Below are 12,943 nucleotides of genomic sequence, written 5' to 3' on the forward strand. Positions count from 1 at the left end.
ACAAACATATGTTTAATACAGAAAAGAAATGGAAAACCCCCAAACATAGTAGACACATTAATTTCTGACTCCAATACATCCCAAGTGCCCTAGATGAAGAATGGTTCAGCAGAAGGGGTACAGCACACCTGGGTTTAGCTCTGCACAGAATGCCTGAGCCCCAAAAACCACTTCAGGTGAGCTGGTGAGGAAGAGCACACAGCACATTTCCATGATGAGTATCAGAAACAGCTTTCCTCACCTGTAGTCTGGACCAGACAGGGGAGAGCCCTGGCAGGACAGGCTGCTGTTCTCCAGACACTCCAAAATGGCCACAAGAAGGGGCCATGGCAAGGGGACAGCATTTGTCTTCAGCACGTTGCTCAGCACTGCAGTGGTACAGCCTGAGGTGTCCTAGGGCAGGCTGACATGTCACAAGGCTTTTTGGTGGGAAGCCAAGTGATGTATTTTGTTAAAATAAAACTGGCCTCTGAAGTCAGCGTACTTTTTAATATTTGGTATGAAAAATTCAATTTTCAATCATCCTGACAAAATCCATTTTTGACAAAGAAAAGCATCCCTGCCTGAGCAGACCTGTGTCTGTGCTAGCAGGTGCAGCAGAACTTGGACCTTTTGGTGAAAGGTTGTATTTTATCTCTGACATCATTCAGCTGAATACCATGACCAGAGTTCTAAAAAGCAAGCTATGCTTCAAAGTTATTTTCAAACACAGCTACATGAATGGATTTTCAAAGAATGTATAAATAGCTGTGTCTAAAACTTTGCACATCAAACCTGAGACATCTAAGTATTACAAGTTGTTTTTGAACCTCTTAGCCTGTAAAGACACAGTAAAATGCAAGTATCACTTATCAAAGTACTTTAAAATTTTTAATAAATTAATATTCATAAACAAAACCTCCTGTCTGCATCAAAAATAAAAATAAAAATCTGGGTTACTGTTGTGCTATTAAACATCTTGCACACTTAGCCAAAGTTCTGAACACTAATGGCTATATAAAACATTTATAGGAACAAAGACTCCACCATCAGGACAGAAGCAGACTGGGAGTGAGGGGAACTCCTGAACTGTATAAACTGCCAAAGAGCAGCTACAAGGCAATGGACAAGGAGCTGGTGTGATCCCTGAATTTTAAAGTTGTGTTTTCAAGACTGTCTCACCATGTGATGGGTTACTTTTCATATTGAACGTTTCACACAGATCATAAACCACTTTAATGTCTGTGAAAATATTTTAAATCTGAGAGCTAAAATTGTTGTGTTATAGATAATAAAAGGATATTTCAAAAAAAAATCTATACAACATAGTGTGTTCTATTTTCTTAATACTGTTTCAACAATTTCTGGCAAATGCTGCTGAAGAAAACCTCTGCCAATTAAATCAGCATGAAACCAGAATAACAACAACAAATACAATAAACTAACCACCCTCTACAATGTGAGAATGAGACCCTGAGAATCAACAAAAAATTGATCTTCAAAGCAAAAGGATTTTTTCTGGGGGAAGGGTGGGGTGGGTAATGGCTGCAAACTTGTCACAGAAGCACAGAAATGATTGAAACAAAGGCCTTCCTACAAGAATTACTGCAGAACTACAACCCTGCAGCATCCTTTGATGGCCATCAGGCTGTGCATTTTTAACTCTGGAGATCCCCCTCCCATCATCTTTCATAAATTTCCCGTTTAATTTCCCTATGGTGACTGCAGCCAACACCCTCAGGGCAGCTTCCCCTCATTCCCCAAGGCTGGGTGAGCCAAGCTCCCGGTGCTCCACCAGACCCTGGAACAGAGACGCCTCCTCCAAGGGTCAGCACAGCTTCCCAGCAGCTCCTGCAGTCACTGAAGACATTTGCCACTGAGCCTGCTCCTGGAGAGGCAACACAAAAGCACAGGGGAAAACTTCTACAAACCAAACTTATATCTCCAAAAGGAAACTCTATCTACTTTAATTGGATATTGCATGTAACACTCCCCCCATGAAAAATATACCTAAGGAACTCCTTATTTTTAAGTAAATCTGCAACTTAAACTATGTCAGATTTCAAGTAAATTGTGCAATTTCCACTACAGGCTGCAAGTCACTTTCCTGAAATATCATCCTGGTTTAACAGCATGTTCATTTATCTGCTTAATGGTTTGAAATGAACTAAAATAAGTATGCAAGTTGATTGTGGTCTGAATTTGCTGTTTCATTTTGTTTTCAATTATAACACCATCAGGATATCTAGTGTTTATCTGCTGAAATGTGCCTTTCATCAATGAAACATTTTACCATCAGTAAGACACCTATAACAATTTAAGTCTCTTCAATATCCTAAATCCTGATTAGGCCAAGTATGTTAACACACAGTGACATTCCAAGCACAAGCACTGGCACTGAAGTTAGGTACTTTTATTAAAATGATTTGCTGAACTGCAAGGCCAGCAATGAATATAATTTATGATAAATGGAAAGAATCTTCTCAAATGCAGTTTGCCCCGTTCTTCCACCAGACCTGTTTTGACTAAAGACAAATGTAGAATTAAAATAATCTTCTTTTTCTCCTCTTTTTAGTTTGGGTTTTGGTTTGGTTTTTTTTTTCTTTGGCCTTACTCTAAGTAGCATAAACTTATTGTAAGTAGCAGCATTGTATGCATGGCTGTACAGAGGGAATCTCATTAAAAAGGCTGTCTCATGTGGGCATTACTCTGACAGTTCTACTTTTACAAGTTTATATTAATGACTGCATTCCTTTACCAAGCACTAGAGGCTTTTTATTTCAGTTAAAAGCACACGGATTATTTTAGTACTGCTTAGGAGAATAAATTTATCCAATTTTAAAGCTGGATAGTAGTAGTTGGCTAAAAAGTTGGCTATGCTGGCTAAAAAGTATAATTAAAATGTACTTTTTACATTATACTAATTTAGGATACCTGTCCACCACTGTGAAATTTTAATGTATATTTATGCTATAAGTACACAGCACTGATGCTGTTATGTATGTCTAGAGTATGTATGTATCCATGCAGATACAGCATCATAACACCACAAATACTATTCACTGTTTTTACTCTTGTCACTTTTTTAGTTTCTTATAATTTCCTTCTTTATTCTTAGAGCAAAAAAATCCTTTTTATATAAACAAGGCCCCTGCACAAGGTGCCAGGTCCCTCAGCAGAAGGGTGCCAGGGGTTCTCAGCAGAGCTAATTCAGCACGATGCTGGTGCAGTGACGCTCAGCTGGTGGCAGCTCAGCGGGGCATCAGCCTCACACACACCAGGGCACGGTGCCAAACTCTGTCCTCACAGCTGAACAATCTCCCTTATCTGCCTCCTCTGCACCCAAGACATTCACAGTTCTGCTGGGTCTGCTCTGCTGCCTTGTGCAGAGCCCAGCTCTGTACTACAGGCAAGTTCAGCAAACAGATAAGAGCACATGAACCCAGCTTTTTGCCTTTGCACAGCACAATACTCTACTGCAGTGTGACACACACTGGCCAAATGAACACTCTGTGGTTATTACCCACCTAATGCTGTAAAAATATTGCTATGACATTTGGTCTGCTCGACCATTTTAAAGGTTAATTCTGTTTCCTATTTGAGCTTTTCCTCTAGGTGAGCCATTCCATGCACTTTCTATTTACTGATTCCAAACAACCCCCAAACTGTTTCATTGCTCACTCTCACTGTTAAGAACATATTGACTGGCTGCCTGCTCTGCTGTTTAATTCATTTATGCTGAGAGTCAGGCATGAAGACAGAATTTTAAATGTGACATTTGCAGGCTGTTGGGTCATTTGAAGCTCTGACAACACCAGGGAGTTCCTGACATACAAACTGGTCCTGATTTCCAATCTTCCATGTTCTGAACACATCAGAAATTCTTCCCGAAGGTGCAGATTTCAGCCAAAAGTTTTAAAATCCCTTGTGCTTACAACTTGCAGGAAAGGCTTGTACACTTTAAGGTTTTAAAATAAAGCTTATGTTTCCTTTAAGGTAAAACCAGCACTGCCTGCAGCATGAACTCAATGCTTTAAAACACTTATTGACAAAGGTATTTGGGAAGATCTACGATAATAATTAATACACAAAAAGTTGTTTACAAAATTCTATTAAGGGACTTAGTGGACTTTTATTTGCTCCTGTTGATCTTGAAGCATTTAAAAAGAGCTCAGTCTGAAACCACAGCTTTATCTAACATTGTCTCTCTGGCTTAGTGCTACTCTGACCAGTACCAAGTCCCAGTTTTCAGTCTGGAAATTTTCCTTATCTCAAGGCAGTGAAGGGACTGCACCATTTTGTCTCCCAACATAAACTGCCATCATCTTCCCCAAATTTCAGGTCAATTTTTCAGAGCATACTTGATTACCTGGAAGATTCCATAGGGCCAAGATACCATTAGGAAAACAGTAATGTGACCTGTTTAGCCCTGACTTAAGAAAACTGTAATTACTTATCCCTGAAGCAGGACTCCCATCTATAATGTTATAGTTTTATAAGTTTAACAATTATTTATTTTATTCTGAAAAAAATCAAAATTACTGCAACAGAAGAGGTCATTTACCCTTCCTTTAAGTCATCCCCAAGAAGGGGAATGCTAAATCTCCCCAGTCATGTCTGACACAAGTTTTATGTGTGCTGTTTGGCCATAAGCTTTTCCACACAACAGGCAGAGCCCTCTGTGGCTGACAGCAAAGAATGAGGACACACCTGAATGCAGACTGGGTACCTGATCTACCCAGCAGGATGGATGGAAAACCAGGCCATGAACACTGAGGAAAGAGCAAGAAGGGAATATAGAATCTTCTGCACAGAAAAGATCTCTTCTTCCTCCTTGCCATGAGTTGGGGGAGACATGTTACAATAAAAACTTTAATTCCAGCTTGTATGTCCACATCATCCCTCATTTGTTTACTTAAATCAATACCACAGTAGTGCATTTAAATAAAGACAAAGTTAGAAGGCACAGTCTAGGAAAAATAGAAACCTTTTTTTTAAATTGTGCAAAATAAAAAAACCCTGTTCGAAGCAGAAAGTATGATGATACTGCTATAGTTAGAAATAAAATGGTGCTAATTCAGAATTGTGTTAGGAGGAAAGATTGTCTTCCCTGCTCAACTCATCATGACAATTATTCCACGATAATGACTCCAAACTTTGGCTGCTTTTTCAGGAAGGGAAATACGATTTAGGTCAAGATGCAAATTTAGAGAAATTAATGGATTTTTTTTCTTTTCTATCAGCAGACACACAACAACTTTAACAAGTAGCTCTGAAGTGTTAACCATGTCATACAGCAAGCATCTCTTCGTTGCCATGTTCAGAATGAGATTTTATAATTTAATAGTTGTCATCTGAACATCTTGTTTATACATACTTCCAGCATGAGGACATTATTTCTGTGTGACCTAGAAAAGCAGTTTAAGTATTACAGATGTTCTTTATTTTCAAAGGAATTTTTAAAATAGAAAGACTTACCTGGTGTATTATCTGAGCTACAGGAAGTTGTTCAGCATATTTTAGTGGCTCTGTTGCCAACTCCTCCTCTGGAAACCTAGGAAGAAAGAAAGTTCATGCGTGTCAAAGTTAGTACAATGTTTACCAAATTAAATTAAAGAAATTAAGTGTTTCAGGACACTGATTTGCTTAAGGATGAAGAAAAAGTGTATTTTGTGACAATAATGGAATGTATTTCTTATGAAGTTGAGTGAAAGAACAAATTTATAGTAAACAGAAATGTACATAACATTGTGCATTTTTTTCCCTGACATAAAGCACAAATTTAGCAGCAGAAACCTAAGAAAACCTTTACATTTCGTTTTAGGTGAACAAGGACTGGTGAAAGCTGGATTGAAATCCCCATGGAAAAAAGTCCTATGCATTTACAGAGCAGATTCAGCACTGTTAACAATACAAGCTTTTTCACTCAATCCTGCCAACATAATTCAAATATGACCATCTCAAAAGGCAGGAGGGATTATTCACCATTTCCCATTTTTGCTGCAAGTGCACAGCAGTGTTTAGATGTGGTAGAAGTTAAACACCACAAATATTCATGCATTTGCCAGTACAGTAGTGTGTAGTCCTGGTTATCAAAAAGCCAAAAAGCTAGCGTGGGAAAAAAAAAATAGAGCGAATACTTCACAAAGAATATATATCATAACCCTTTAAACTTTGAATAAGCTATGGTGGCTGCTGAAGAATTGGAATCCATAAGCAGTGTCTTAAAAGAATATTTACATGATAGTAGATTAATATGAAAGCATGTTTTAAACCCTTCAACCACGCTTCTTTCATCTACTGGAGCTGCACAGCATGTGTTACATTTTCAAAGTATCACTCAAGTTTTTCATCAGCCATTCCTCTATTTTTCTGAAGACTTCTGAATATTGGAATTTGAGCACTTTGACAAGAAGTGAAGGGAAAAAAGATCCTGACAAAAACAAGGCCCTTATCTAAGCTGATGTAGAATTATTTTAAGACAAAAACTCTGGCCAAGACATTATTTTTCAGGCTCAAACCTTATACCTATTCTAGTCAAAAAGGATCCATACTTGCTGGGTTAATTGACCTGCAGACCAGCTGCCAGTTAAGAGTCAGAAACTCCAGGTTTAATGTCTGCACTAGGAGTCATCAGGCTGTGGAAAAAGAGGACAAAATGCACATCTCTCTCCTTTCCCACTACTGAATTTCTGCTGTGGTTTGAAAGGCTTTAAGCTCAAATAGGAGTCTGAATATCCAGAAATTTGTAATGAACAGAGTATGAAAGCCTTACTGTATAAGAAATTTAAAAGCAGAGAACAAAAGAAACACAGCAATATTTCAAAGATCATAGTGACAGCCTGCCCAGAACCATTTAATGTGCTTAAGACAAATTAAATAAGCAGGCTCTGAACTGCTGGAGCTGGTCCACAGATAGAGCTCATTTACTGATACGGTCTTTAGAGTTTTGGGATTACTATGACAATGATGAATTCATACTTTTAACATGAAATACACTGCTGTTGTAGTCCAGTGCAACCACCAGAGCTTAGAGGGGGCTCAGCAACTCCACCACAGAGTGTAGAAGGAATCTTTCCACTCAGTTCCTCCCTACTTTCTGTCATTGGTCCTGATTGGCAAACACATCACAGTCAGTGTGAACTGGAAATTTCTTCTGTTCTGCTGGGAGCCTCTTAGCTGACACAACACCTTGATTTATGGATACCAGCTACCAAAGCCTATTTTTTAGTCATAGTTCTAGATATGAAACAACTGTACACACAACACAATATTCATCAATACCTTGAATGCTTATCTCTAAGTTTTTACAGGGACACTGCAAATCTGGGGGAATTTAAAAATTAAAAAAAAAAGAGTTTCTCAATTCCCAAAATTAAAGACTTTAAGCTGAAAGTAACAGCAAAAATTACTATAAATGAATTTTAGCAGAAATGAAAAACAAAAAAAAAAAAGCTTGTCTGTCTGTTGTGTCAAGGACCTTGTACATTTGGCAGTTTCTCTTTGTACATGAAATCAGCATTCCCTTGCATTGTCAAACACACTCCTTGTCAACTGCAAGAAAAAAAGACTTTCCTTCAAATTACAAAGGATTAAAAAAGATAAACTATCATGATAATTTTAAGCTTTAGGAAGCTTAACTAAAAAAAAAAAGAGGAAGGGGAGAGTAGTAAAAACATTCATTTTGAAGTAATTAGATTTAAATTGAAATTAAGGTGATAGAAGCCTTTCAACATCAAGAAAGACATTTTACTCTTTTTTTCTAATTTACTTTCTGAAAAAAAACAAGTCACTCGAACTACACTATATTTTATATGTAAATGAATTATAAAACAGATATTAGGTAGGTGGACATTCTAATGTATTTAAATAAACATCTACATTTACATACCCACACTCTAAAATGTTTACACACACACACACACACAGGTGTTTTGGAAGAGAAGTTCAGGACTGTTTTCTCAAATTTTTTGCTGTAATGCCATGGACTTTTTGTATATGTGTTTAGTGATGTACTAGCTGTCAAGTCCAGAAAAGACTTTTGATTCTTCTCTCCTGCAGATAAGCCTAAAATCCCCTGCAAGTGGGAACAAAGGGTGTGCTTTAACCAGTAATTTCTGTAAGAACAGAGACAGCTCAGGGCCAGTAAGATCAAACCCCGTGATACAGCTCACAAATGGCTGCATTCTCTCCCCCAAAGCAGGGGCTGCATCCCCAGCTGGCTGCTCCAGGCAGGTGCTGAGCCTTGAGCCACTCACAGCCACTCTCCAGCTGGGGTGAGCCACACTGGTGCCAGGGGCCACAGTGACGGTGACAATGACACGGAGGTGGCTGCAGGACAGGATGCCAGCCTGGCTCACCAGCACAGCCGCAGCCCCACCAGGCTTTGAGGAGATCAGCTTGGTTACCTTGCTCAGTTGTGCCATGGAGCAAAGAAAGCCCAGCAGGGCACTCTGTGCCCAAGAGAAAGAAACCTGCTGCAAGACTGCTCCTTCATTTCAGCCCTAGGAACAGCAGCCCACCAGCACTCCTAGACTGGCAGGATGACCTGCAAAAGGCAGTCCTCTTCATAAAGCATAAGGGATAGAAAGGCCTAGGGGGAGAAACAGGTCGGCACAGAGGAGGATGTTCTACTTCCTCCTCTTTTGCAGGGTGGAGGAGGAGAACACGTCAGGATAAAGATCATCTCCAATACAATTCTTCTGACCTTGTCTGTCCCTTTCACAGAGGGACACAAGCAAATTGGTTATTCCCTCCAGAGATAATTTCCAGATGCCTGGGGATGCATTCCCTTTTGCTCAGAACTAGTTATGTCAGGAAAAAAATCCAAATACAAAACCATCTCAGGTGATGGAATTTGTGCTGAAATAATATGTGGCAATTTGAGGCTGTAATTTCACTAAATTAGTTGGCCTCACTGTGTTTAGTTCATTCATATTTGACACTTAAACCTTTATAAAATTAAGGACTAATTTGTTGTAATTCAGTTTTCTTTGTATGTTTAATTTCTTTCAAAACAATTATATTACAGAAACAAAGATAGTTTTTCATGAATTAATTTTCCAGTAAGAAACAGTCCTTTCTGTCTCAATTGAGCATGACAGCAGAGTGCTGCCAACAGTGGCAAAGCAAGCTAACACAGTGGCATATCAACATATACAGCATCATGCCTGACAGCTGGTAATGCAAAGCATAAGGAGATCTTGATTTTCAGGGAGAAGAGTAGAAAGAATTGTAAAATCAGAAGAGAAGTGGGAAGCAGTAAGAGATAGCAGAAGAGGAGGATCTTGAAAAATTCAATTTAAAAGCTATTTTTATACTGCCACTGCGACTGCTCTTAGATGAAGGAAAGTGAGCATGAAACAGAAACTGTGGAAAGTGAATCTAAATCCAGTAAAACGTGTCAAGATATTTGGTGAAATATCTTATTTGCTATTTATATTTGTATGCTCGCTCTTAAGGGAGACAGTCAATGTGTGCTAAAGAAAAATAAATTCTGAGCATGAGGAGGTGGCACATTCTCCCCCAAGTGCAAACCCAGCCCATGGTCTTCTACACAGAATAGCTGCAGTGGCTTTAGGGCAGAGATGCATTTTATCTTCTGCAAGTATTACAAAAATACAAGGGGGAAAAAAGCACATGTGATCACTAACTGGTTTGCTCATGGCAGAAATGGGCTGTTAAGACATTTAAGGGACAGAAAAGTCTAGGTAACATAAAACCTGGCTCTCTGGGTTAATATAAACATTCACTAATATAACAGGCAGCAGGACTACGGCTAGTATTTCTTCCTTCTTATATGTTCCCTAGACTTGATGGCTCAGAAAAGTCACAGAATTTCACATCTATGACCCATGCACAGGTAATACTGCATCTCTTTTGAAATTCCTGTTCTTTGATGGTAAGTCCTAATAAGGAATCGACTCTTTTGAAGCTATCCAAACTGGAAGTCAGAGTGTGAACAGGGTACAAAGAGCTATCAGAGACAAAAATGCATGAGAAGAAGGGGTTTGGGCATCACCATCTTTCTTTTCTGCAGACACCACTTGTACAACTCGAGTGCTGCCTGGCTTGTTTGAGACATGACTTCTGACTAATGTGAATGAAAATGCTGGAATGGGCTGTGCCCCCCTTGTAGAAGCAGCTCTGAGCAGAAACATTGCAACTGCTTGGACAGTCAGCACGAGCCCAAGGGATGCAAATAACACAGCAGTGCCTAAACCTGACACCCAAGACTGAAAGGCTGAAATTATTAATCTAAACCTGTGTATAGCACTGATAGCTTTATTGACTGTAAATACAGGAACACACTTGCATCTGGCAATAAAAAGAAAACAAAATACCAGAGCTTTATGCACCACATCAGAAAAAGTTATTAGCTTTCCTATTAAAGAGAGGCTGAAATGGGCTATGTCGGGTTTGAGTGAATAGTTTTTAAAATTGGCCATTGAGAAATTTATCTACCATATCCATAGTACAGAAGATTAAGAATTAGACCTTGGATTGGTGCCAGGTACTTGATCTATCTGTTAAATCCTAACTTCATACATATTTAAGAATTGGGTATGTTTAAACAACAGAAGCACTAAGATACATGGAAAACACCAGTGCTTGAAAAGGTGAGATCATGTTTAACTCTGCTCTCAAGAGTATGCTCATCAATGCTTTTCTCATCTTTATAAGAGAATGCCAGATTTGTCTACATGAATGTTTACCACATGGATAGTCACAAAGAGGAGAAGCAAATACTTGAGAGCATCATCATTCCAGGGAACTTCCTCACAACTGGACTGCCAGGTCTCCTTCCTGGCACAGTTTTTTAGTTAAAGGGTCGAAACTCAGTGTACATTTTGTTGCTGCAACCTTTGCTCAGGTCAGTGTGGATGTCTCCCTCTAAAGACCTAAAATGCAAACAGCTTCCTTCACCACCCTAGCCCTGGGCTTTGGAATGCTGGGCAGCTGGAGGGTGGCCTTGGGAGACCTTGCAGGGCTGTCTCACAACACTAACACTCATCTGTGCCCTTCACTGCTGGGCAGTCTGAACACCTTCGGATGGGAAAACCACTGCTGCACATCCAAAGATGAGGAGAGGAGGGAGCTGTGGTGGAAATGTGCAGGCATTTCACAGGCACAGCCAAGATTCTCTTCCACAAATGCTGTGGCTTCCCTCAGTAATGTTTGCAGATGGCAGACTATCAAAGACAGCTTCAAATGAAGATTGCACAAAAATACAGACAATAGAATATAAAGATAAAGGAAAAAAAATAAATTGACAGTGAAAATATCTTTGATGTGATGAAAAACTAAATCAGCATTAGACAAAATCAGTTTTGTAATTTTTTGAAGAAGGATGCTACTGACTTGCATTGTGAAGTAAAATTAACTACTTCAGCTTGCTGGCCTTTACAGAGAGATATTCCTGTGGAATAAAGTAGCAAAACATCTTGCACTTCAGAAATGCAAAGTACTTTCTGTAATCTGCTCATTTCTTTTCGAATAAATGTGAAAGATTTTGACCCAAACTAGTCACACATACTTATTTCTGGAGTTTAAAAAATACCTCAAGTCTGTGAATGCACAGCACTTTCTCTTGGACCTGATCACAAAAAGGTCTGCTGGTGTTCCCAGAGTCTGCCAGACACACTGAGTTCATAAACTGAATAAAAATTGACTGCAACAGATGTTTCCTCTGTCTTTCTGTGATCCACACAATTTCTTATGTGAAGAATTTCAGGTGATTAACCTTTGTCAAGCCACATATTCTTAGCCATATTAAGATCCTAAAAAGAGGCAACAGAAATCTATAGTGTGTTTTAACACAGGCTGACCAATATTGTCTCTCTCCTCATTTCTAGCCAATGACTTTTGCCAAAAAATGTTGCTGAAGGGATTCTCTGTTCTGCCTGCTCCTATTTTTATTCTGAGGCAAGACAGAGAGAAGGAATTAAAAAGAATATTAGCTTAAGTAAGCAGAACTGACTTTCCTGCTACTGGAAACCACATGACCTATAGGGCTTCATTTTGTTATCTCAACTATTCCACATTTTAGGTAAATTAGAAAATCTCTTTTGAATTAATTTAAAACTTCCACACGATGATGCTGCTAAAGCACAAAATGCTAATCAAAAGTTGGAGATAAAAAGACTCACTAAGTCTCTCCTCTATCACTGAAAATCACCATTTGAGTCCACAGCTAAAAGTGGCATAATGCTAATTCATTCTCGCAACAAGCAGGTTTTGTGGGGGGAAAAAAAGAATACAAGTGTCAAATTTCCCAATCTTGGGCCATGTTTATAAAGACAAGTCCAGCAGTATCAGTGGAGCTTCTACTGATGCTTCAAACCAGTCAATAGAGAACACTTCCCACCTCACTGAGCAAATGTTTGATCCAGCTTGATGTGTGTATATGTTGTCCTTAAGAACCAGGGCTGCAGATCTGCCCCTTGAATCCATTCCCTCCTAATTGCATGGGAAATATTTCCAAGAGTGGTTAAAAACCACACAGGTTATTAATTATCGCTCTGTGTCAGGAAACCTATGACTGAATTTCACAGTAATCTCAAAGAACAAAGTCCAAATCCTCCCATGCCACCACATCACACATCCAGTTTAAATACTGCTACCAGCACATGTTGGAATTATACTTTCAGCTGGATAAAGCACACTTGTTTATTTTTCACAACTGAAAGTTTATCCAGAGTGCCCGATCTTTATGTAGACTAATTCAACACCACCTGCCAGTGCACTGCAAGTCAGGAAAATCAGTAGGAAGATGTTTTTAAATCAAAGAATTAACCTGGGAACGTGCCAGGAGAGCAGTTCCATTATTTAGTGGCCACAATTAGTCTTTATGGCAAAGTTGATTTTGTGTTTAATACTACTGTTCCTTCCTACACATACACAAACTAAACAATGTATCTGTATTGGTTTGTATTGTTACTCTTTTCAACAATCACCTTCTAAA

The 12,943-nt window shown here is 39.0% G+C and overlaps 1 protein-coding gene across 1 annotated transcript in view; it reads right to left on the bottom strand.

Moving 5' to 3' along the window:
* PIGK (phosphatidylinositol glycan anchor biosynthesis class K) overlaps positions 1-12,943 on the bottom strand; it is a 73,164-nt gene that overhangs the window by 27,392 nt on the left and 32,829 nt on the right. Inside the window, exon 10 of the mRNA XM_005482162.4 lies at positions 5,458-5,533. Within this exon, the coding sequence (XP_005482219.2) occupies positions 5,458-5,533 (76 nt within the window). The remainder of the gene's footprint in view (positions 1-5,457; positions 5,534-12,943) is intronic.

This window comes from Zonotrichia albicollis, chromosome 8 (genome assembly GCF_047830755.1).
Source record: "Zonotrichia albicollis isolate bZonAlb1 chromosome 8, bZonAlb1.hap1, whole genome shotgun sequence".
NCBI lineage: Eukaryota > Metazoa > Chordata > Aves > Passeriformes > Passerellidae > Zonotrichia > Zonotrichia albicollis.